Genomic DNA, 27,610 nt, shown 5'->3' with positions numbered 1-27,610 from the left:
CTCTGGTATGGAGAGGACCCACCCTGTCTCCAGTGTACAGCCCCAGCAACCCTCAAACACATCTTGGTAGGTTGCAAGACCAGTCTGACTCAAAGGAGATACACCTGGCGCCACAACCAGGTACTGAAGTGCTTGGCTGCCGAACTTGAGAATAAGAGAGTAGTCACCAATGCCATGCCTCTAAATGCTCAGGCAACCTTCCCACGCAAAACAACTTTCATCCGGGGAAGGAGAGAAACGGCGGACCAAGCCATCACCTCCAGACTTAGGCCCACTGAACGCAGCCCGAGATTGGGAAATGCGGGTAGAACTCAGCCAGAGGCTTATCTTCCCACCCGAAATTGCAGCAACCAGCCTGCGCCCAGACCTGGTCCATGTCCTGCCACCGTGTCTTCATCGTTGAGCTAACGGTCCCATGGGAGGACGCCATCGATGAAGCATTCGAACGGAAGAGGCTGCGATATGCCAACTTGGCAGCTGAGGCAGAGGCACGGGGCTGGAACGTGAAGGTGTGGCCAGTGGAGGTGGGCTGTAGAGGCTTTGTAGCCAGTTCCACCACAAGGCTCCTTAAAGAAGTAGGAATCAGAGGACAGGCCCAACGCAAGGCTAATAAAGAACTTTCCACCGCAGCAGAACGGAGCAGTCACTGGCTGTGGCTGAAGCGCAGGGATGCAGCATGGGCTGCCAAATAACCACGTGGTGCCACCATGCGACACACACCCAGGTCTGATCAGCCGGTGGTGGGCCAACCTCGGCAGAGGGTGTCTTGTGATAAATGGCCGAAACGCCCAATGACGTCGGGAAACACAACTGAAGATGTGTTGTACTGGTGGCACCACGTGATTAGTGCCAAACTCCACCCCACCCAAGAGGACATCTCCAACCCCATTTAATTGTTGTGCTGAATATTTAGGGATCTTTAACAACTAGTCCTATTAAGAATCCGTAGAAACAGACACCTTCATAACCATATGTAATATGTACAATATACACACTGCATGTATGTACACAATGTAGTAACAGACACCTTCATAACAATATGTAATATGTACAATTTTTACCCTATTCTGGTCATTTTAATCATTGATTTCTTCAGCGCATTTATTTCTGTTTCCATAGCAACGCACTTCCGACTTCTGTCAACAAATGTGTGTTCCTACTTCCGAAAACAAACACTTGTGTGTGTTCTAATCATGGAAGACTTTGTAACAGATAACAAAGACAACTATTTTTGGACAATTACGGATTCACAACCTTATCTTTTTTAAGCTGAATATGCTGAGGATGAACTGCTGCTCATAGAAGCGAGCACGAAGAAAGAGTGTGACGTTGGAGCAGACTGAAGCCAAGAGACTGAGGTGAAAGTGACTTGAAGCTGCAAAATGTGGAATTATCGTCCGGTATACTGTAATATGATTGTTCATGTTTTTCACTCAGTACAGTTTGGTGTCCTATCACATTGTGTTGTGCATTACAAACTCAAACACGTTTCGTGTTGACGTAGAAGCTAGCTTATCTCTTGCCATAGTTAGCTTTTACGGCTAATACCGTAGCATGCCGATGTGTTACTACACTAGAAAAATAATTTCTCAGGGTTCACTCTTACAATAACAATGCTGCTACAGTTTGGTTATTATACAGGTTACAGAACGTAAATGAAGTATAGTTGACGCTTTTTGAATGCATTTTTGAAGTGATTTAGTGGTAGAATTGATTACTCCCATTAGCTGCATTGCTAGCCACCAAGAACGAGCCGATTTGTACATGTTAGAATGCAAAAAAAATAAATTTCGTCTCATTGTCTCTAAATGATTATGAACGATAGGCAACATTTCAAAATAGAGTGCAGTAGAACCGCACTCTTTAAAACCTTTTCGCAATCACAGCAATTACTATAATGTTCACTTCACTTCCTGTTTTCAATATACCGGTATTCCAGTAGTTGTTTTTTTTTACATTTATTGGATTTATTTGTATAAGGCACACATATACATTGACTTGATGGAAACAAATATAAAAGTACCTACACTTTAAAAAAAGAAGGATAATTGCATTTGTTTACACATAAAGAAATAATAATAATACAAAATCAAAACAATAACAATCATATATAAACATAACAAAACATGATTGTGGGAGATTACATATTTTTACTTTTTCAGCAGGTTTTCGAACGTCATTCTTTTAATAATAAAAGAAAATGTCAAAGATGTGTATTAGAAGAGTTTATAGTCTGTGTTGTAGATTGCTATTGCAATATTTGTTTACTGTATTAGTAAAAACAACAAAACTAAATGTGGTACATAAATACTAGTGTAAATAGAAGTATAAGAGTATATTAATGGTACAAATGTTGACCAACATGTATGAGTGTACATGGACATTACATCATTGTTGGTCTATGTATTTACTTTTTTTATATTTCTATGCTGTGTACAAGATGTATTAGTACTATGTTGTGTAAAGTACATGACTATCACACGACGATGAAGCTCAAGATCAGAGCCTGATGTTTGTTTGTTAAAAGGCTTAGGCCAAAAAAGTGCTTAACTTCAGCCTAAACCCTTTCGGTCTGTAGAATTGTCAATTTATGAATTTGAGGATGTAAAAATGTTTAGTTTATTTTGTTAACCACTGACCAAAGAATTAATCAACTAAGTAACGAGTTAATTTTCAGTTAATTCAAAATAAAAATAAGTGCACACATTTTTTGGGAGGGGGATTCACTGCGATAATTCTTTTAAACAAATGATTTACGGCCCCATTCGTCACGGTTTACCTGACACATGAAACGTGACAAAGTAAGGGGTGTCCTATCCCCTTTAGCCGCCAGATGGCAGTATAGTGTTGAATATCTTGAAATGTGTTTGGTGGCAATTCCAACTTCAGTTGCTATGTATAGTGGCGCTGTCCTTTTTTTTCCGCAGCCCGCATTGCAAATTGATTATTCCCCAACACCTCTTCCTCTCACGCGAGATCCACCCAGGAATAGGGCCATATGAATCCTTTTCCTACTGTATTTTAATTTTTCACTTTTATGTTTATTTAGGATATTGATGTTTGAGCTTCTGTTTTTCCAGAGACCTTCCTAAACCTTTTAAATTCAATTAAAGTCTGAATCTGAAAAAAAAAACAAGCTCAAATATCAAAATATATAAAAGTGGAAAATGAAAATAAAAAAATAATTCAAAATATTTCTAAGAATATTTCATTTTATTCAACGTGGAAAAGAAATGGCGTGCACTCATTTTTATTTTGATGCATTTTTCAACATTCAACATCAAAAGTAGATTTTTCAGTCTCAAAATAAAGGTTTTCAAGAACCAAGCTTTTTAGCTCCATATACACATTGACCCTCTGAGTACAAACAAAATGATGCTGACCAACATAAATGATTATACACACGCTGCAGTTCTAAAAGCACTTCTAGTTAGTTTAAAATAGCACATAAAGACCACAAAAGGAGTAATAAGTGCACAATCTTGTGGAATGTGAATAAATGTTTGCTTATAAGAACAGAGTGTTTATGACAGGGGTGTCAAACTCATTTTAACTCAGGGGCCACAAGGAGGAAAATCTATTCCAAAGTGGGCCGGACTGGTCAAATCACGGCATGATAACTTAAATATAAAGACAACTTCAGATTGTTTTCTTTGTTTAAAAATAAAGCAAATGTACAAATCATAATGTTTTTTTCTTTTTCTACACTACAAATGTTGCGGTAAATAGTATCCTATCTTCATGTGTGATTATTTATACTTTCTGAATAAATGATGTTATAATGTTCATCAGTCAAACAGTGGAATTGAGTCTGGCAGAGTTAATTTTTAATCCATCAGAAGATGAATTGAATAATAACTAAATCAAATGACAGAATGTTATTAATGTAATTTACTAATTTTCCTCAACTGATGTACTAACATTATGATGTTTATTCTGTACATATGTAGCAAACAAAGCTTGTCAATTTGGACTAATTTCATGAATCACACATGAAGTTAGAAGAGGATACGTATTATTTCAGCATTTTTACGTGCGCCCAGAAAATGAGTCCCCAGTCATAAGTACAACAGAATATGTACAGATCATCAAAAGCATTTTTTGTGTAGAAATGTTGCAGGTTACATTACCAACAACATCTTTGTCCGTACATGGAAGGGTTGCCTCTATCTTAAAAACGGCACATAGCTCCGCCTCCTCTGAAGTGCTTTCACGGCAGGGATACAAGGAATCTCTATTGCGACATCTAGTGGACACATTTAGAAGAGCACTTTCTTTAATTCTAAAGTTTCAGCTAATTTTTATACTAAGCAAACTCATCTGGAAACATGTATGCGGCCCTGATCCAGCCCGCGGGACCTACGTTTGGCACCCCTGGTTTATGATGTTAAATGTGATGCATAAACATGTCATGTGCATTTTTGTTCTCGTCTTTCTCGGGTCTCTTTGCTATTGCTAAATGAAACACGATTATTCAAGATTAAAAATGAAAAATATTCACTCGAAATTAATGGAAACTATTCCACAGCAGCCATGTGATTAATCTGAATAAAAACGTAAGAATTTGACATCACTAATATATGAATAAATAAATGATTCTATAAGTTACTTAATATATAAAGTGAATAAATAATTATAATAATACAAAAAATTCTATAAAACAAAAATTAAAAAATTAATAACATAATAATTAAAAAAAATAAAAAATAAATAAATACAAATTATCATTGTTATCTTTTTCATCATTATAATGGAAATAAAAGGAGCCTTGGAGATCTTTATAAAACAATCTTGCCTGTCTTCATACTTCTTCCAACCCAGACTGGATCGTACAACGCTTCAATTATTCCACATTTTGTTATGTCGCAGCCTTATTCCAAAATGGAATAAATTCATAGTTGTCCTCAAAATTCTACACACAATAGCCCATAATGACAACTTGAAAAGATTTTATTTTAAATGTTCTCAAATGTATTAAAAAAAATAAAAATATCACAAGTACACGTAAAAAAATGGGACCGTGTAACAAAGAAAACATTGAATGACTCTGTATTAAATCTAAAATAGTATGGACAGCAGCACCATCTAGTGGCGTCTTGATGCAGCGTCCTCCCTGAAAACAACTGGAAAAGGCTAAAATTATACTACCTGCAAGTTGAGGGTCCTCTCCCGGCAGCAGTCGGTGATCTCGACACGGGCTCGGCAGGTTCGCTTGGTGGGGTCCGTCCTGGTTGGTGCCCAGCTGAAGACGCCTCATGTGGCGGACCACTGCCGTGGCATTGAATGCTTGCTGAGGGCGTTAGGTGTCATTACTGAAGATGGCCAGTTGGTTTCACACAGCCAAGATGCATCACTTTATAAGCGGTACCTAGGGCTGGGCGATATACCGGTACTATAGTTAATAATGGTATATTTTAGAAAGCGGCATATATATTTAAGACAATACCACTATACCGGTATTTTTTTATGTGCCTTTGTTATTTGATCTTCTCGTATACCAGTATTCGGACTAAAAATACAGCGGTATCAGTTTTGGTCCATATTGCCCAGCCCTAGTGGTACCGTGTTTTTCGGACTATAAGGCGCACTTAAAATAATTTAATGTTCTCAAACATCGACAATGTGCCTCATAACCCGGTTGCGCCTTATGTACGCATTAATTCTGGTTGTGGTACATGGTGTAATGATAAGTGTGACCAGTAGATGGCAGTCAGACATAAGAGAAACCTGTGGATTGCAGGTTGACGCCTGTTCAATAAATGACGCTAGCAAGTACCTTTAAACAAGCAATGCCAAAACGTTGATGTTTCATTGAGAATATAGAACATTACACAATCTTATATTTGGGATCTGCATAATTCCCGAAAATGTTTCTCTATCCTCTTGTTGTGGGACATTCATCCTCCGCTGTTGCCATTTCTAATACAAAGTAGCGTACAGTTCTAACTTATATCTGTCAGTAGACTCGCTATGGAAGCGCTAAAAACTACTGGTACAACAAAGATGGCGACGTCAAAGTGGAGCATACTTGCCAACCTTGAGACCTCCAATATCGGGAGGTGGGGGGCAGGGGGGGGGGGGGCGTGGTTATTTACAGGTAGAATTCACCAACTCGAGCACTTCATACATATTTCATATATATATATATATGTATGAAATACCTGACTTTGAGTGAACTCTAGCTATATATATATATATATATATATATATATATATATATATATATATATATATATATATATATATATATATATTTATTTTATTTACATAGAAAAAATATATATATACTTGAATTTCAGTGTTCCGGTGGCTATCCATTAGATGGCACTATTGTCCTGTTTAACTTCTCCGTTCATTGGGCAGGCAAGCTGTTTATATTGTGGGAAAGCGGACATGAGAACAGGCTGTCCCCACTCAGTCTCAGGTCCGCATTGAGCTGGAGGGGGCGTGGCCTCCAGCTCCGCTGAATACCGGGGGTTTGTCGGGAGAAAATCTCTGCCGGGAGGTGGTCGGGAGAGGCGCTAAAAACGGGAGGGTTGGCAAGTATGAAGTGGAGGCACATAAGATGGTCTGTAAAACATCATCTATGCAACATTTGGACCAAAGAACCACCATGACATGTTATGTAGACCACAAGGAAGTGTTTTAAATGTAAAAATAAAAACAATCTTCTTCTTTTTCTTTTGGAAAGACAACTTTAAATTGTAAATAAAAGGTGCCGTTTTTCAAACCATAAGGCGCATCGGATTATAAAGCGCATTAATGGGGTCATATTATTATTTGTATCCTTTTTTAAGGATAAAAATAATAATATGATGCCTTAAATGCGCCTTATATATAATTTTTTAAGGATAAAAATAATAATATCACCCCTTTAATGCACCTTATAATCCGATGATAAAGGATGAAAAAGGATAAAAATAATAATATGACCCCTTTAATACGCTTTATAATCCGATGCGCTTCATGGTCCAAAAAACGGCCCCTTTTATTTATTGTTTTAAATCCTTTTTTAAGGATAAACATAGGATAAAAATAATATTGTAACGACTTGGTCGCATCGTGGTGCGAGGTTGTTCTCCCAGGATTGCAGACGGCTTCGGACACAGCGTGCAGGTAGGAAAATGATTTATTTAAGCAAATAAATCCGACAGAAAAAACAAAAACGTGCTCATAGCACGGAAGACAAAAAAAAACAAAGGGACTAGCGTGGGAGCTAGCAAGCAAAATAGCATAGCATGAAAACTAGCAGGAATCAAAGTAGTCGTTAGCTGTTGCGTAAGAGCAAATTAGCAAGCCAGGCCGAGTGAGGCCCTGGCAAAGACTAAATAGCCCTCTGATTAGCGCTCGGGCAACAGGTGCGCGTCCCGAACGCTAACCAGAGGCAGGTGAGCACAATCTGCCGTCATGGCAACAGAAACAAAAACTAGGTGCTGAAAACACACGTGACACTAAAAAGTAAACAAACTGTGATCCGAGCAGCGGATCCTAACAAATATGACCCTTTGAATGCGCCTTATAATCCGATGCACCTTATTGTCCGGAAAACATCCCCTTTTATTTACTTTTTAAATCCTGTTTTTATCCTTAAAAAAGGATAAAAAAAATAACAATATGACCCCTTTAATGCACCTTATAATCTGATGCGCCTTATTGTCCGAAAAACGGCCACTTTTATTTACTTTTTAAATCCTATTTTTATCCTTAAAAAAAGGATAAACATAATAATATGACCCCTTTAATGCGCCTTATAATCCGATGATAATGGATGAAAAAGGATAAAAAATAATAATATGACCCCTTTAATACGCCTTATAATCCGATGCGCCTTATGGTCCAAAAAACGGCCCCTTTTATTTATTGTTTTAAATCCTTTTTTAAGGATAAACATAAAATTAAAATAATAATATTACCCTTTGAATGCGCCTTAAAATCCGATGCGCCTTATTGTCCGAAAAACAGCCCCTTTTATTTACTTTTTAAATCCCATTTTTATCCTTAAAAAAAGGAAAAACATAATAATATGACCCCTTTAATGCGCCTTATAATCCAATGATAAAGGATGAAAAAGGATAAAAATAATAATATGTCCCCTTTAATACGCCTTATAATCCGATGTGTCTTATGGTCCAAAAAACGGCCCCTTTTATGGATACAATGTTTTGAACATTTTGTACATTAGAACAAAATACATTCTACAAATACTAACTACAGGGGGTCCAAATCTTACCTTCCACTTGCTTTTAGCAAAGTTCTTCTTGATCTGCGCGCTGACGGACTCGTGGATGTTCTTGTCCAGCGCCGTGTCCCCGGCAATCCTGTGTCGGAGAAACACGCGAGCGTTAAATCCAGTACGTCTGATGCATGCTGGGAAGGAGGGCCGGTTGTGTCAGGTACCACGGGTGCTGCAGGGCCTGCTCGCAGGTGTAGCGTACGCCGGGGTCTTTCTCCATCAGGTGGACGATGAAGTCTTTCGCTGCCGTGATAGAAAACAAAACACTTTGGTAATGACCACCATTCAATCAGCTCGTTCCAGGGGGTGGAGCTGCTGTGGGTCTCAAACACTTCCACCAAGTACCACCTCAGAAAACACTTGGCTCTCTAAGTATCAACATAATGACCAACATTAAACATACAGTAGCGTAATAGGCCTAAGTATTCATTAAAAACAAGGCAAGTATATTTCATATGTTTGGCCAATGTAACATTACACACAGTTTGAACAGTAACGCTGTATTTGAATATTTATCTAAGTGTTTTTTTTAGCGTACCTGAATCTGAGATGTCATCCCAGTAAGGAGAATCAAACTCGTATTCTGCCTTCAGGATCTGCTCAAACAGTTTGGCGTCGTTCTCGTCGTAAAACGGAGGGAAGCCACACAACCTGAGAGGCACAAACATGTTTCTTTACGAACAGCACACCAGTGGATCGAAACATATGCAGGGTACTTTTTTCCCCCTTCGCTTTGAACCCCGCGGCTTATAGAACCGTGGAGCTAATTTATGGATTTGTCTTTGCAAGTTTGACTCCTACCATGTTTACTTCCGTGACGACCTTCTTCAAGTTTTGTAATCAATCAGAAATATCAAGCAGTTAAAATGTACAAAAACATGGATAAGTGTGGAGAGTCTTTTACATCCCACCATGCATTGTAATGGATTTAAATGGGTGTAATTCGAAATGTTTATGGTGTTTAGATGTTTTTCATAATATCCACAAAGTTCAGTGAGCAGGTTGTGTTATGTGTGACCGTGTGTGTGTTGACTTTTATTTGAGTTTCATTTTAATTTTTTTGCACCATGACTAGGGAAAGTTGTTTGTATTGTGTCAGATAAGTAAATGCTGTGCTATTATTTCAAAGTACTTTCAAGGGTCGTTCATCTGATTTACTCACATTGTCCATAAAATATTGCAAATATGTAGCATTCAGGGATCGCCAAAGTAATTAACAATGATTTGAAAGCACCCCAACTCATATTCAACTCATAACGTCTCGCAGGCCTAATTAAAAAGGCTGGCACACCACACTTGGCCTGCAGACCATAGTTTGGACACCCCTGGTTTACATTATTTCCTTCTGTTTCATGCTTTTACCCAGATGTACAAGTGCTTTCCCGTCTTGTAGCCGTCCCTAGCGTTACAACGTGTATGGATTCTTCAATGATCACTCCAAGCAAGGTTTGTAAGTTTTACAATATAACTAAAACATTTCTTACTTACTAAAGTGTCCCATGTGTGATGTCTTTAGGAGTGTTTTCACGCATATTTGTACGTGCTGTTGTAATGTAATCAAGCGAGCGTTGTTAACATGCTAACAATTTTACGAGTGTCTGTGTTAGAGTTGTTAACTTACAATGGCATTCTTTTTGTATTGTTTCAGTTTCACAAACTCCTCAGCAAATTCACCAAAACGTCACTGTGGAGTTATTGAGTCTGTTTAGCTGATTGGAGAGCTAGCTTCCGCAGCTAGTGGGTCCATGACGATGACTTCTGTTTTGTTTGACCAGCCGTTTTACTGCCGTCTTACAGACATTGTTTGGAAATAATTAAGGTATGTAAATAAACATTTACAGACTCTTTCTGTGTAAATATTTCATTTCACAACTTATATATCTGCGGCTTATAGTCTGGCGCGGCTAATATATGGAATTTAATTTAATTTTTTCCAACATTTTTGGTGGGTGCGCTCTATAGTCTGGAAAATAGGGTGATAATACTCACAGGATGTAGGCAATGACTCCGATTGACCAGCAGTCCACTGCTTTACTGTAGGGTTTCTGTGCCAGAACCTCCGGGGCTGACAAGGAAAATAACTCCATCATTTTTTCTGTTTTGATTTGTGCCATTTACAGGGGAATATCCGGAAGTTAAACCCAATTTTCTAAATAAAAATATGAAGAACTATAATATAAAGTTGCACCTAAAACGTTAACAGCAGCTGAGCATCCAAAGCAAAGTGTCAAACTCAAGGGCCATATCATTTTATGTGGCCCAAAAAAAAGCCTTGAAATAATATGTATCAATAAAGTACTTTTTTTTAATCTTACTAAATGTATTCCTTCTTTCCTTTTTGACAGAAAATATACAGTACATGTACTGCATGTAATTGCCTCTATTTTTATTCAATATTATCTAATAATGTAACAAATATTATATTACACACTACATTTATGTTTCCTAAAATACAAATAAATACTCAAATACATATTTGACTTATGTATGAATCTGTAACAATAATATTTTTTATGTTAATGTCAGGTCAGTTAAATTTGTATGAATTTATGTTGGAAAGTAGTTATAATCTGTAATAATAATAATGAACTATTAGTTTCATGTTTCCTAATAATGTAACAAATATTATAGTATCATACATTACAAACATTTTTGTTCAAATAAAAATAAATATCTGATTGACTTATGATTTCAGTTATTCATAAAATTGTACATTGGTACGAATGAGTAGATTTTATGGAAGAAAAAAATAGACAATTAGCTGCTCAGTCGCCAGAATTTTACCGTTAAAAACACAGTTGTACTGTTTTCTATTTACAGTAACACATTGTAAAAACAACAACAACCTCAGATTCAACAGTAAAAATGTGCCACTCCGTTGCCAGAAATATACCCAAAAAAAACAGTACCATTTTTCCATTTGCAGTAATATGCTTTAAAAAAATAATAAAAAAATAAAAATACAAATAAAATTCTAATCTGCCATTTTTTTTTTACAAAGTACATAAAAAATATATTTATTGATCAAATTCATAGGCAATTGTGTTATCCAATCATGAGATGAGTCCTCATTAGGGCTGTGATTCTTCACGATTCGATTCGATTCTTGGGGGTAACGATTCGATTCGGAATTTATTCTTGGTTAAAAACGATTCCCGATCTCCAGTAGGGAAGAGATTCATACGGCCCCATTCCTGGGTGGATCTCGCCTCAGAGGAAGAGGGGGGGTAATCATTTTGCAATGCAATCTGCTGAAAATGATGGAAAGCGCTAACCTGACTCTCGCCAAACCCTTGTAGTTTGCTGAGCTCAACACAAGGGTCTGGGCTCGAAGGCATTGCAAACTCCTTCCAGATAGCAAAAAATAATGAACCAATCAGGATCGCCGGGCGGGATTTCATAGATGTGACGTAGCACCGAAGCGACTGTTTGATTCAAACAACAATGGCGGCACACAGCCCTCGCTGCGTCGTGTGCTGACATTGATTCTGCTATTGCAACTGTTTTGTCGAATCTATAGAATATTAATTATTTAAAAGATGAACAGAGAACGGTTTTGAAGGCATTTATTGGTGGCAAGGATGTTTTGGCTCTTCTTCCAACCGGGTTTGGATTTCCCAGCGGCGCTCTCATCAGCGTCACGGGTTGATTTCGATGTGAGTGGTTGAAGTAGCACGTCATTCAAGATGACGGACAAGTTATCCAATCACATACAATGATTTTTTTGCAAGGCCCCGCCTTCTGAAATACATCTCCTATTGAGAACTCCCAGATCAATGTGTGGAGCTCAGCGAACTACAAGGATCTGGCGAGGGTCAGGTCAGGAAAGCGCCACCCTGCATAGCAACTGACGCTGTGGTCAAAGTTGGAATTGCCACAAAACACATTTTAATTAATTAATTTAATTATTAAATATTATCGAGACAACATTACAGCAAGCTTAAATGTGAACACTGAGCAAGCACACAAACACACTAGTCTTGTTGGTGCGCTCAAAAACCAAAAAACACAAAAAGAAAAATGATTTTCCCTTGTGTCTGCAAATATTTGTGGCATAGTTGAACACTCTGGGAGTTTCCGAGTTATAAACGAGCAGTGGTTTCACGTAGTCCCCGCTAGCGTTAGCACAAACTAGCAGTGTGAGGCGATCCTTCATCGGCTTGTCATAAAGGTCCGCTGTGGCATCTTTTTCGGTCTCATCACAATTAAAGACTTGCTCAGGGAACAAAGCCCCCTTCGCTGTTAAAACCCTCAAAGTGAAGGCGCTGAAAGCTGGTGGCTAACTATAATGCTAAAATGCTAGTTTCCTGGTTGTTTAGCACCCCCGAAGCGATACAGCAAGACTGCGAGAGTTTGAACACATTTAAAGCATTTCTGAGGTACGACAATTGTGGAAATAAACACATCAGAAGTGGCGCTAGCCTTGAATCTCTTTAAAATGGCCGTACCGATGTGTACAGGATGTAAACAGGATGTGACGTAGGGGTCCCCGAATGAATAATGGATAAATAAATGAAAGGTTCGATGATTCCACTGTATTGTGCTGAAGCCACGAAGCAGCTCTCTTGGTGTAACGAGGAGGGTTTAAGTGCCAGACACAAACATATGAGAGTTATTTTTTAATTATTTACCGACATATCCAGGAGTTCCGCAGGCTGTGGACATCACACTGCCGGAGCCCTCAATTTTAGACAGGCCAAAGTCGCTGATCATGATTTTGGAGTCCTGGTCCATGCTGTCGTAGAGCAGGTTCTCTGGCTGCGACACACAACACCTGATCCAGTCAGTTTCCCCCTCAAAACAAAAACACCTTCCACGGCACACTGATTACCAATTCCGGGGGGAGGAAATATGATACATCACTTCATCAAGAAGGTGTTGTCTTAAGTGCAATCAACTCAAAGAATAAAGAAAGTGGACATTAAAAAAAGATTACCTTGAGGTCTCGGTGGACGATTCCCATGTCATGGAGATATTTGACAGCATCCAGAATCTGCTGGATGAGCTTACTGGCATCTTTTTCTGTGTAGAAGCCTTTCTCTATGATGCGGTCAAACAATTCCCCACCAGACACCCTGGATGGAGCATCAAAAGCAGTCCATGTTAATGCCAAAAACTATCTTGAAAAAATATACAGTACTGGCCAAAAGTTTGGACACACCTTCTCACTCATAACCCAACTGATGGTCCAAACCCTGTTGATAAAGCAAGAAATTCCACTAATAAACCCTGATGAAGTGAAAACCATTTCAGGTGACTACCTCTTGAAGCTCATCGAGAGAATGCCAAGAGTGTGCAAAGCAGTAATCAGAGCAAAGGGTGGCTAATTTGAAGAAACTAAAATATAAAACATGTTTTCAGTTATTTCACCTTTTTTTGTTAAGTACATAACTCCACATGTGTTCATCCATAGTTTTGATGCCTTCAGTGACAATCTACAATGTAAATAGTCATGAAAATAAAGAAAACACAATGAATGAGGTGTGTCCAAACTTTTAGCCTGTACTGTATATTTATGGTTGAAGTTGACTTCGAACGTACATACATCACATTTTTTCAGTCTTTCATTACATGTTCGAAAATAACAAATAAAAAGTTCACAATAAATAGTGAAAAATGTTAAAATCACATAATAACAATAATAAGATTATCTCATTTTTCCAATAAGGTTTAAAATATTGTTTAGGATTTGACCTCTTTGTAGACACTAGGGTTGTCTGCTGACATATGCAGTAACATATTGTGTCATTTCTCATTATATTATTTTGTCAAAATTATAAAGGACAAGCTGTAAAAAATGATTATTAATCTACTTGTTCATTTACTGTTAATATCTGCTTACCTCCTCTTTTAACATGTTCAATCTACACTTCTGCTAAAATGTATTAATCACTTATTCTTCTGTTGTTTGGATACTTAACATTAGTTTTGGATGATACCACAAATGTAGGTATCGATCCGATACCAAGTAGTTACAGGATCATACATTGGTCATATTCAAAGTCCTCATGTGTCCAGGGACATATTTACTGAGTTTATAAACTTCATATGAATTTGAAAAAAAGGAAAAAAGTTTTTGTGACGATAAAAAATATCGATGTAATCACAGTAGTATCAACGAGATACGCTATTGTACTTGGTATCATTACAGTGGATGTCAGGTGTAGATCCACCCATGGCATTTGTTTACATTCATGCGCGCTGGCTTTTGTTAGCGGTGACGCCGGTGAGCTATTGTATCCTCCTACGGTGTGTAGTGAAGCATGTTTAGCTATTCCTCGTCCTGCAGGGATGATACTTGTAAGAAACTTACTTTATTTATCACCATGGAGGCGAGGATTGGTGATTTAGAAGCAGCTAAAACACTGTGGATGGATGTTAGCTGCTAGCTAGCTAGCCATGTCCTAAAGCACCTCTTCCTGAGGGTGTTTCAGTGTTATAACTTCACCTTTATTTTTACTTTTTAGTCCAAAATACATCCGTTCTCCCTTTTCTGTCTACATACTGTGTCTGCTTGTAAGTACTCTGTGATTGTGCGCTGTCGAACATGCTCCTCTGCTCGTAAAACCAACAATGTCATGCACGTTAAAAAAAATAAAAAAATATTGGCAACCGGTACTTTTCAAACAGAGTATAGTCCTGTTTTTGATTTATTAGTACCGCAATACTATACTACTACCGGTATACCGTACAACCCTAGTAGACACTTTGATTTGGAATGGTTTCTCATACTGGTTCATATCACTCCTTTGACTTGTTTGCTTAATCCATTCCACAATTGAATTCCACATACTGACAAGTCATACCAAAGACTATAAAAATGGGAGCCATTACCTCCCTGCTTGGCACTCAGCATCAAGGGTTGGAATTGGGGGTTAAATCACCAAAAATTATTCCCGGGCGTGGCCATCGCTGCTGCTCACTGCTCCCCTCACCTCCCAGGGTGTGATCAAGGTTGATGGGTCAAATGCAGAGAATAATTTCGCCACACCTAGTGTGTTTGTGAAAATCATTGGTACTTTAACTTAACATGCTAAAGCTTTTTAAGTTTGCAACTTGCTCAAGGTTACATTTTCCAAAGCAAAAAATACAACAAACCACACCGGCTAGTTTATGTTATCATTGCTGGTTCAACGGAACACTTTTTTTTTTTTTTTTTACAATTGTCTATATCTGTCACAATTAAGACATTTATGGAAGTTGAAAGTCAGAGATCGGAATGACGTCACAGCCGAGTTGTGAGCCTTCCAGTTACGAGATCGAAAATCGAGATGGCCACATCCACGAAAGCTATTTTTGCGCTTGCCTTGTCTGATTATAAACAACTTTTTTTTACAGATGTCTATATTTTTCAGAATTAAGACATTTATGTACCGTATTTTTCAGACTATAAACTGCACCCACTAAATTTTAGAAGAAAAATAAAATATTTTTTAATATATTAGCCGCACCCGACTATAAGCCGCAGATATATACCGGTACGCTGTGAAGTGATTTATTTACACATAAAGATAAAATGTTTCCAAACGGCGTCTGTAACACGGCAGTAAAACGGCAGTAAAACGGCAGTAAAACGGCTGATCAAACAAAACAGAAAAGTAATTGGTGTCTTTATTCATCCTTTATGAGATTTATAAGATTTTCTCCTTTTTTAATAAGGTTCAAGATGTTTCTCCTTCTTTGTACTTTGTTAACACATTGAGTTTGAACAGTTTTTTAAAGTGGATCATTTTAGTACATTGTTTGATTTATTTGTTTAATACCGTATTTTTCTGACTATAAGGCGCACTTAAAATCCTTTAATTTTCTCAAAAATTTAGTGCGCCTCATAACCCGGTGCGCCTAATGTACGGAATAATTTTGGTTGTGCTTACTGACCTGGAAGCTATTTTATTTGGTACATGGTGAAATGATAAGTGTGACCAGTAGATGGCACTCACACATAAGAGATATGTGTAGACTGCAATATGATGATAACAGTTAGCTCCATCTTTAGACACTTCTTCCACTCCCGTCCTTGCACGCTACACTGCTACAACAAAGATGACGGAGAAAAGACGCTGCCGAAGGTGAGCCACGTAAATAAGACCACCCACAAAACGGCGCATTCTGAAGCGACTGTCAGATAGCGACTTGAAGATGGTCTGTAAAACATCATCTATGCAACATTTTAACCAAAGACCCACTATTACATGTTGTGTAGACCACAAGGAAGTGTTTTACATTTAGAAAAGGGACAAGCGGTAGAAAATGGAGGGGATGGATAATAATAATATGACACCTTTAATGCGCCCTATAATCTGGTGCGCCTTTTGTATGAAAATAGACCTTACAAGACCCGCTCATCGGCAGTGCGCCTAATAATCCGGTGCACCCTCTAGTCCGGAAAATACGGTACATTCCATAATTTAGTGGTTAGCAAAGAACAATCCGTAGATTATCCGCACCTTTGAATAAGACGCAGACACCATATGACTAAAACTAAATTAAAACTGCTATCAAAATTAACGCAGACATGGTGTAGTGTTACTAAACAATACAAAAAAAATTTAGATTTTAAACTAGATGTGGTTTTAGATCAGGGTATGTTGTTGTGAGTTTGTGAAGCCCTTTGAGGAACTTGTGATTAAGCGCTACATAAATCAAATGTAATGATACTACCACTCTATGGCCACCAGAGGGAAACATCACTTTGTATCTCCTTACAGCTTTTTAAGGCTGCATATTCAAATGTACACAAGGTTTGAATACAATTGAGGACTAAACTGAAAACTAAAACTAGTTCGCTGCATTAGTGTTGCGTAGAGGTCAGCTTTCTCACACATTTATAAAGTTTGATAGCAAGTAGATTCACCACTGGGATGAATTACCACCAGGCTTGTTAGGAGGGACCATAAACATTACTAGGGAGTACAAGGACTTCAAATGGAAAACAAATGTAGGTCTTTACTCGCCATCTCTGCCTTTAGCTTTGATCTCTCACATAAATCACGTACAGATCCTGGAGGGTAATCTAATAAAGCTCTTGAGCCTTACCCGTCCTTTCTCTTGATTTTTATTTTTATTTTATCTCTCTGACATTTCAGTCATCGAGGTGGGCGGCTGGCTGATAGGCGTGAAGGCAAAACTCCCCACCGGTGTCTTTACTCATGGACACGGGTGTGTGTGTGTGTGTGTGTGTGTGTGGGTGTGTGTGTATGAGAAATGCAATTAATGAATGGCACGTGACAAGCAGTGCGTAGGAGATAGCACAAGTAAGGAGTTCCGAACTCACACATATTTGAATACTCACAGTTGCATGACAAGGTAGAGGTGTGATTTACTCTCAAATATTTCTTCCAGAGAAACAATGTTGGCGTGTTTAATCCTGCAAGGAAGTAAAGAAAGAAGATGATTCATTAAAAGAAAACAAAGCAACACCCAACGTACAGGACAGTATGAACTTCCTGATTGTGAAATTATGTGCTGTTTATTGGTTTATGGCAGGGGTCGTCAACCCAAAATGTTGACATATTGGACCAAAAATACCAACCAAAAAAAAGTCTGTCAGGAGCCGCAAAAAATGTCAAACCTAAATAAGTGTTATAATGAAGGCAACACTTGATGTAAGTGTCTATATTAGCTGTATTAGCCTACTATCAACATGACTTTAAAATTCTTATATAAGTATTATAATGAAGGCAACACCTGATGTAAATGTCTATGTTAGCTACAGTATATTAGCCTATTATCAAAATGACTTTAAAAGTCTTATATAAGTGTTATAACGAAGGCAACACATGATGTAAGTGTCCATATTATCTATATTAGCCTACTATCAAAATGACTTTAAAAGTCTTATATAAGTGTTGTAATGAAGGCAACACTTGATGTAAGTGTCTATATTAGCTATATTAGCCTACCATCAAAATGACTTTAAAAGCCTTAAATAAGTGTTATAATGAAGGCAACACTTGATGTAAGTGTCTATATTAGCCTACTATCAAAATGACTTTAAAAGTCTTATATAAGTGTTATAATGAAGGCAACACGTGATGTAAGTGTCTATATTAGCTATATTAGCCTACTATCAAAATTACTTTAAAAGTCTTATATAAGTGTTATAATGAAGGCAACACATGATGTGTCTATATTAGCTATATTAGCCTACTATCAAAATGACTTTAAAAGTCTTATAATGTTACATGTTATAATGAAGGCAACACATGATGTAAGTGTCTATATTATCTATATTAGCCTACCATCAAAATGACTTTAAAAGCCTTAAATAAGTGTTATAATGAAGGCAACACTTGATGTAAGTGTCTATATTAGCCTACTATCAAAATGACTTTAAAAGTCTTATATAAGTGTTATAATGAAGGCAACACGTGATGTAAGTGTCTATATTAGCTATATTAGCCTACTATCAAAATTACTTTAAAAGTCTTATATAAGTGTTATAATGAAGGCAACACATGATGTGTCTATATTAGCTATATTAGCCTACTATCAAAATGACTTTAAAAGTCTTATAATGTTACATGTTATAATGAAGGCAACACATGATGTGTCTATATTATCTATATTAGCCTACTATCAAAATGACTATACAAGTCTTATATAAGTGTTATAATGAAGGCAACACATTATGTAAGTGTCTATATTAGCTATATTAGCCTACTATCAAAATGACTTTAAAAGTCTTATATAAGTGTTATAATGAAGACAACACATGATGTAAGTGTCTATATTAGCCTACTATCAAAATGACTATATGTCGCAGGCTGATGCAAATCTTCGTTGACAGAAATGTTGAAATTTTAATATTTGTTCTACACATTTATACAACATTGGAACACATAAGTAAAACTTCTCAGAGGGTGAGATAACTCCTGGAAATGACTGTCTTAGAATGGCCAAAGGTATAGATGTGTGTGTCCAAGTTAAAGGAAATGGCAGGCTGTCTTCTTCTAATGGATTTATTACAATCTTTGCAAGCTGGGTCACGTTTGCTGTGGTCTGGAACAACATGGCTCAGAAATGCAGCCAGTTGTATTATATGTGTCACTGTGGCGGTATGGCGTAGTTGGTAGAGCGGCTGTGCCATAAACCTGAGGGTTGCATGTTCGCTCCCCGCCTCTTGACATCCAAATCGCTGCCGTTGTGTCCTTGGGCAGGACACTTCACCCTTGCCCCGGTGCCGCTCACACTGGTGAATGAATGATGAATGAATGATAGGTGGTGGTCGGAGGGGCCGTAGGCGCAAACTGGCAGCCTCGCTTCCGTCAGTCTACCCCAGGGCAGCTGTGGCTACAAATGTAGCTTACCACCACCAGGTGTGAATGAATGATGGGTTTATTATTATTATTATTATTATTAATATTACATACAGATAATGTGTCATGAGACATGCAAATATCAATTAAACACACAGAGGACATAAGTAAAGGAAATTAAATGAGCTCAAATATACCTACAAACGAGGCTTAATGATGCAATATGTACATACAGCTAGCCTAAATAGCATGTTAGCATTGATTAGCTTGCAGTCATGCACTGACCAAATATGCCGGATTAGCATTCAACACAAGTCAATAACATCAACAAAGCTCACCTTGTGCATCCACGCACAGTATAAATTGTTTGGTGGACAAAATGAGACAAAGGAGTGACATAAAACATGTATTTCTGTGGCAGCGTCGGAGAAAGTTGTACATGTAAACACACTGCGGCGAGTTCAAGGACCACTGAAATTAGTAGGACAAAACTATGCTGGCCAAATACTCTCATCAGTGAAGCATGTTTACTATAAACAGTGGGCTTTTTAACAATTAGGAAGGTTTGTGTCATGTTTGTTCTCCTCATAGGCATCCGTCCGTCAGTTAGTGACGATGGGTTGCGCCTGGGGGAGTTCATTCTTTCTTGCAGCGGCGGCTGTGGCTGTACAGCCCGACTCTGGAGTGACAGTCTCTGGTGCAGTTGGCGCAGACGTATGGGGAGGGTTCTGACACAGGAGCAGGTCCCGTGTCGCGCAGTTTCCGCTTTTGTCTCCTCGCCTGCAACAAGGAGATGTGCTTCTCCTCGGCACGGCGGGTTCCTGTAGCAACAGTCTGCCTCCAAACGTCGCGGTCTTTTGCAGCTTCCTCCCAGTTGTTGTGGTCGATGCCTGCTTGTTTCATGTCACGTTTGCACACGTCCTTGAAACGCAGTCGGGGGCGACCAAGGGGTCTGGAGCCTGTTGACAGTTCGCCGTACAGGACAGCTCTGGGGAGCCGGCTGGGGTCCATCCTGTGGACATGGCCAAGCCATCTGAGGCGGCGTTGGCTGAGCATGGTGAACAGGCTGGTGGAGTGAGCACGGTCTAGGACTTCCATGTTGGGAACTTTGTCCTGCCATGAGATTCCCAGGATGTGGCGAAGACAGCGCAGGTGGAAGCTGTTTAGCTGTTTCTCATGTCTGGTGTAGGTGGTCCAGGCCTCGCTGCCATACATCAGTGTGCTAATGACGCAGGCTTGATAGACCTGGAGTTTAGTGCGCGTGGATAGCTGGTTGTTCGACCATACTCTTTTGGACAGCCTAGCCATCACTGAGGCGGCTTTCGCAAGACGGGTGGCACGTTCTGTGTCAAGTGACAAGTCACTGGAGATTGCGGATCCAAGGTATGTAAAGGTGTTGACACATTCCAGAGTCTGATTGTCGACGGAGATGGAGAGTGGAGTTTCAGCATCTTGGCCCATGACATTGGTCTTCTTTAGGCTGATGGTGAGACCAAACTCTTTACAGGCAGATGAAAGTCTGTCCATCAGCCTCTGGAGCCCGGACTCTGTGTGGGATGCTAGAGCTGCATCATCAGCAAAAAGCATTTCCCTCAGGAGGACACTGGTCACCTTGGTCTTGGAGCGCAAACGGGCAAGGTTGAAAAGTTTCCCATCAGCTCTCGTGTGTAGGGAGACACCTTCAGAACATGTTTGTTCTCCTACAGAAACCATATTATAACAAAAAAAATATTTTTCCCTCATCTTTTTCCATTTTCATACATTTTTGAACTGCACAGAACTCTAACTACAAAGATGATGGTCATGTTGACTTAAGTCTTTGCATCTTACCGTTTCGTTATTTTAGCCTTTTGAGTGGATAATTTACAACGAAAGAAGATATTGTGCCATCAAGAGGGCGCTTAAAGTCAGCTGACACATCATCTTTAAACACTGTGATTGCTATTGCGACATCCGGTGGACAAGCAGTTTATTTCATTAAAAAAATGCAGCTCATTTTTATATTTAGCAAACTGATCTTGCGGATTAAACATGTTCCCGTTTGACACCCCCGTCATAAAACATCATGAAAGTGTTTTTAAAAAATGACCATAATCTTAATCTACATCAGGGGTGTCAAACTTGTTTTCATGGAGGGCCACATCGCAGTCATGGCTGCCCTCGGAGGGCCGTTTGTAACAGTGAATGCAAGAATATAAAAGAATATAAAAGTATTAGCGCCTCATTATATTATTGCCTATGCATTTGGTTATTTGATTAGTGTACGTACAAATTGAGGGATAACTTGCTTTGAAATCGTAAATCAAGGTGACAAGCAGATATTTAGGTATTTATTGTTATTTTTACAAACTATCATATGGGATATAATAATTAGGGGTGCTAAAAAATGTTTTTCATTATATTCGAATCCCTAATTTTTTTTAGTAATTTCCAAAAATCGAATTCTTTTATATATTTTTTGACAAATTAATACAACTATTTTTTTTAGGCCATCTCTATGCTTACTTGGTGCACGTATGTGTCATACGTCAGCAACCAAAAGGAGGTTTCGAAACCTATAAGCTGTTTTGTTAAGGTGTTGTTATTATTATGCCAAATAATACATTGCAAAAATCAGTTTGAATCGAGAATCGTGTTCAATCGAGTATCGATTATGAATCAAATCCTCACCCCAAGAATCAGAATCGAATGGCGAGGTGCCCAAAGATTCACACCAATAACAATTTAATATTTGTATAAATATCGAAGTTTAAAAAATGTACATATACATATACATTTTTTTCTGTCAAAATGGAAACAATGAAAACATTTAGTAAGAAAGATGAAGTATCCACATTATTCCCAGACTTTCGCGGGCCACATTAAATGACGTGTCAGGCCGGATCTGGCCCCCGGGTCTTGAGTTTGACACGTGTGATCGTTTTCACTGTACACATTGTCCTAATGTTGCTTTTCCAGATCAATATTAAAAAGCAATCATATTTTTTCTCTGTGTGAAATCTTTGTAATATCCTTTTGGCATACATGTTCCTCTTCCTGTAGTTTCTGTTATTGATTGTGATTGGTAGGTGATCACCAATGTCGGTTATTAGCAAACCACTTGTAGTGTTACTATCCAAATCATCAGTAAAAATAGGATTATAATCAATATGCATGGCACAATGTCCTGTGGTTCTGCTTGGTAAAAATAAAAAACAAAGCCACAGCCATCCGTGTGATGAAAGTACAGTACATTGTGTACTGATGGTGAGATTATATGTTGTGGTATGTGACGCCTCGGTTGAAATCTGTGCATTGATGTTCTCAATAGTCATGGGTGCGGTGACAGCAAAGTGCTGGTGACTCACCCTCTGTGGACGTATTGTGCTTCCCTGCCTGACCTGTGTGCACTGGATGTTACTTCTAATAGGAAATCAAACCTCTCTGATTTAATGTCCCCATTAAAGAACAGCTTAACTGGCATGTGAGATATGGAATGAGGCCACTCATCATAATAACAACTTCAAATCCTATAATCACTTTAAACTTTCTTAGGGAATTAAAACAATATATCACAAAGGCAAAAACATAATTCTTCAAAGAGTGTTTTTTTTGTTGTTTTTTTTTACTAAACTGCAAAGTACCAAGTTCGGTATAGAGAGGGTCTTTATTTGTAAACCATCCATCCATCCATCTTCTTCCGCTTATCCGAGGTCGGGTTGCGGGGGCAGCAGCCTAAGCAGGGAAGCCCAGACTTTCCTCTCCCCAGCCACTTCGTCCAGTTCTTCCCTGGGGATCCCAAGGCGTTCTTAGGCCAGCCGGGAGACATAGTCTTCCCAACGTGTCCTGGGTCTTCCCCGTGGCCTCCTACCGGTCGGACGTGCCCTAAACACCTCCCTAGGGAGGCGTTCGGGTGCCCGAACCACCTCATCTGGCTCCTCTCGATGTGGAGGAGCAGCGGCTTTACTTTGAGCTCCTCCCGGATGACAGAGCTTCTCACCCTATCTCTAAGGGAGAGCCCCGCCACCCGGTGGAGGAAACTCATTTCGGCCGCTTGTACCCGTGATCTTGTCCTTTCTGTCATAACCCAAAGCTCATGACCATAGGTGAGGATGGGAACGTAGATCGACCGGTAAATTGAGAGCTTTGCCTTCCGGCTCAGCTCCTTCTTCACCACAACAAATCGATACAGCGTCCGCATTACTGAAGGCGCCGCACCGATCCGCCTGTCGATCTCACGATCCACTCTTCCCTCACTCGTGAACAAGACCCCGAGGTACTTGAACTCCTCCACTTGGGGAAGAGTCTCCTCCCCAGCCCGTAGATGGCACTCCACCCTTTTCCGGGCGAGAACCATGGACTCGGACTTGGAGGTGCTGATTCTCATCCCAGTCGCTTCACACTCGGCTGCGAACCGATCCAGTGAAACCTAAAGATCCTGGCCAGATGAAGCCATCAGGACCACATCATCTGCAAAAAGCAGCGACCTAATCCTGCAGCCACCAAACCGGATCCCCTCAACGCCTTGACTGCGCCTAGAAATTCTGTCCATAAAAGTTATGAACAGAATCGGTGACAAAGGGCAGCCTTGGCGGAGTCCAACCCTCACTGGAAACGTGTCCGACTTACTGCCGGCAATGCGGACCAAGCTCTGACACTGATCGTACAGGGAGTGGACCGCCACAATCAGACAGTCCGATATCCAATACTCTCTGAGCACTCCCCACAGGACTTCCCGAGGGACACGGTCGAATGCCTTCTCCAAGTCCACAAAGCACATGTAGACTGGTTGGGCAAACTCCCATGCACCCTCAAGGACCCTGCCGAGAGTATAGAGCTGGTCCACAGTTCCACGACCAGGACGAAAACCACACTGTTCATCCTGAATCCGAGGTTCAACTATCCGGCGTAGCCTCCTGTCCAGTACACCTGAATAGACCTTACCGGGAAGGCTGAAGAGTGTGATCCCACGATAGTTGGAACACACCCTCCTGTTCCCCTTCTTAAAGAGAGGAACCACCACCCCGGTCTGCCAATCCAGAGGTACCGCCCCCGATGTCCACGCGATGCTGCAGAGTCTTGTCAACCAAGACAGCCCCACAGCATCCAGAGCCTTAAGGAACTCCGGGCGGCTCTCATCCACCGAGGAGCTTTTTATAGGAGAGCCCACCACAGATTCCCCAGGCACTGCTTCCAATGTTCCCTCTAATTTTTCGTGTGTGTGAGCAAACGCACAAACTCCCTGAGCATTCAGTGGAGCACATGTGAGCAACATCAGATGTGCACACTGTGGCCACACCAGCATCACACCTGTCCCAAACCTGACATCATAACAATTTAAATGTTTTATTAAAATAATTTTCTGATATAAGTGATTTTGCCCTCTTACAATGACAATAACAAAAAAACATGTTTTTCATGACCTATGTGCTAATATGTCTGGCTGCGGGTCCTGCCTTTAAAAGAAATGTTACCCCTTTCAGAGATTACATTTAGTTCCTGTAACTTTCTGTCTGTAAAATACATCTTTTTATTAGCATTTATGTAATCTAGTGACAATATTGCATGAATAATATCTTTAGATTAACATTCTTAATAAATGGCAGTAAAATAAGCAACATCTGATTGAGGAGTCAGTGTTACAACCTGGCATTTACACATTGTGTGGCGTTGGGGTTGTCCGACTTTTTTTGTGGCCATAAACACAGCACTGGCTAAGTGCCATGAGTGCGTGTGTTGGTGCAGGTGAGCGAGCGAGCGGCCTTTGTTGAAACGACGGATGACACAGTTGGTTTAAGCCTGGTTTGTATGGCAGAAAATTACCAGTTTTTATAGATAAGTTTTTTTTACTCCTGTTTTTGGTGTGGTTACAAACAGTTTTGCTCAATAAAGTGATTGATGGAATTCGTCTCGACAGATAATTGAATTATGTTGACAAAGATTGTTTTATTCATTGGGGCCACTCTTGTTGTCACCTGTCACTCACAGAGTTGCATTGCAAAATCATACAGAATAAATTGTAATGTGTTTATTTTGTTTAAAGTTCAGATGGGATTTTTGATTTTCTGCGCGGCATATATTTTCTGTGCGCTGAGGACGCGTGAGCGGTGCGCAATTGCGCAGGCGCGCACCTTAGAGGGAACGTTGACTGCTTCCTCATAGAAAGACGTGTTGGTGGGATTGAAGAGGTCTTTGAAGTATTCCCTCCACTGATCCACAACATCCGCAGTCGAGGTCAGCAGAACACCATCCTCACCATACACGGTGTTGACAGTGCACTGCTTCCCCTTCCTGAGGCGGCGGATGGTGGTCCAGAATCGCTTCGAAGCCGTCCGGAAGTCGTTTTCCATGGCTTCTCCGAACTCCTCCCATGTCCGATTTTTTGCCTTCGCGACCGCTGAAGCCGCACACCGCTTGGCCTGTCGGTACCTGTCCGCTGCCTCCGGAGTCCTATGAGCCAAAAGAACCCGATAGGACTCCTTCTTCAGCTTGACGGCATCCCTCACCGCCGGTGTCCACCAACGGGTTCTAGGATTACCGCCACGACAGGCACCAACTACCTTGCGGCCACAGCTCCAATCATCCGCCTCGACAATTGCGGTGCGGAACATGGTCCACTCGGACTCAATGTCCAGCACCTCCCTCGTGACATGTTCAAAGTTATTCCGGAGGTGGGAATTTAAACTCTCTCTGACTGGAGACTCTGCTAGACGTTCCCAGCAGACCCTCACAATGCGTTATGCCAGGTCTGTCCGGCATCCTCCCCCACCATCGCAGCCAACTCACCACCAGGTGGTGATTGGTAGAACGCTCCGCCCCTCTCTTCACCAGAGTGTCCAAAACATGAGGCCGCAAATACGATGACACAGCTACAAAGTCGATCATGGAACTGCGGCCTAGGGTGTCCTGGTGCCAAGTGCACATATGGACACCCTTATGTTTGAAAATGGTGTTTGTTATGGACAATCTGTGACGAGCACAAAAGTCCAATAACAAAACACCACGCCTCTCCAGGTTTCACTGTCGTTGCCAACATGAGCGTTGAAGTCCCCTAGTAGTACAAGGGAATCACCCGGGGGAGCACTTTCCAGTACTCCCTCGAGTGTATCCAAAAATGGGTACTCTGAACTGCTGTTTGGTGCGTAAGCACAAACAACAGTCAGGACCCGTCCCCCCACTTGAAGGCGGAGGGAAGCTACCCTCTATTCCACTGGGTTGAACTCCAACGTGCAGGCTTTGAGCCGGGGGGCAACAAGAATTGCTACCCCAGCTCGTCGCCTCTCACTGCGTGCAACGCCAGTGTGGAAGAGAGTCCAGCCCCTCTCGAGAGAACTGGTTCCAGAGCCCTTGCTGTGCGTCGAAGTGAGTCCGACTATATCCAGCCGGAACTTCTCCACCTCACACACTAGCTCCGGCTCCTTCACCCCCAGCGAGGTGACATTCCACGTCCCAAGAGCTAGCTTATGTAGCCTGAGGATCGGACCGCCAAGTGCCCTGCCTTCGGCTGCCGCCCAGCTCACAACACACCCGACCTCTATGGCCCCTCCCATGAGTGGTGAGCCCATTGGAGGGGTGACCCACGTTGCCTCTTCCGGCTGTGCCCGGCCGGGCCCCATGGGGACAGGCTCGGCCACCAGGCGCTCGCCATCGTGCCCCAACTCCGGGGCCTGGCTCCAGAGTTGGAAATCTGAGTCTTTGTTCTTGCATTCCCATAGAAGTCTTCAAGCTGCTCTTTGTCTGATCCCTCACCTACGACCTGTTTGTCTTGGGAGACCCTACCAGGGGCAACCTTTACCACTCAAAGAGCCATTTTGGCAAGTTTCACAAATTAAAGAAAGTAATGGGAGCCACAAAAAAATTTATAAATTAAAAATGAAAAACACCGCATACAAAGCTTAAATGCTTTGTGCTATGTTAACCAGGGGTCTCTGACACACGCACCGGCACGCACTTTAATGTGGAAATTTGATGTTAGTGCAGCCCGCGAGTTTTGAATGAATGGCGCTTGATAGCGTCATACTTGCCAACCCTCTCATTTTTCCCAGGAGACTCCCGAATATCAGAGCGTGATGACACTGCATTTGGCGCCCTCTACAGTCTGCCCTAACAGTGTACCTGCTCGACCACCCGTAGAATGCAA

General features: G+C 40.5%; 1 protein-coding gene across 1 annotated transcript in view; it reads right to left on the bottom strand.

Moving 5' to 3' along the window:
• Positions 1–27,610, bottom strand: part of camk1b (calcium/calmodulin-dependent protein kinase Ib) — a 52,418-nt gene that overhangs the window by 9,319 nt on the left and 15,489 nt on the right. The window contains exons 2-9 of the mRNA XM_062054750.1: positions 17,526–17,600; positions 13,170–13,308; positions 12,865–12,991; positions 10,223–10,298; positions 8,772–8,884; positions 8,398–8,476; positions 8,231–8,318; positions 5,149–5,290 (exon numbers count right to left, since the gene is read on the bottom strand). Of these exons, the coding sequence (XP_061910734.1) occupies positions 5,149–5,290; positions 8,231–8,318; positions 8,398–8,476; positions 8,772–8,884; positions 10,223–10,298; positions 12,865–12,991; positions 13,170–13,308; positions 17,526–17,533 (772 nt within the window). The 5' untranslated portion in view covers positions 17,534–17,600. The remainder of the gene's footprint in view (positions 1–5,148; positions 5,291–8,230; positions 8,319–8,397; positions 8,477–8,771; positions 8,885–10,222; positions 10,299–12,864; positions 12,992–13,169; positions 13,309–17,525; positions 17,601–27,610) is intronic.

This window comes from Entelurus aequoreus, linkage group LG01 (assembly GCF_033978785.1).
Source record: "Entelurus aequoreus isolate RoL-2023_Sb linkage group LG01, RoL_Eaeq_v1.1, whole genome shotgun sequence".
NCBI classification, from domain to species: Eukaryota; Metazoa; Chordata; class Actinopteri; order Syngnathiformes; family Syngnathidae; genus Entelurus; species Entelurus aequoreus.
Note: the sequence above shows the minus strand (reverse complement) of the source record. Positions and strands in the feature narration are given on the sequence as shown.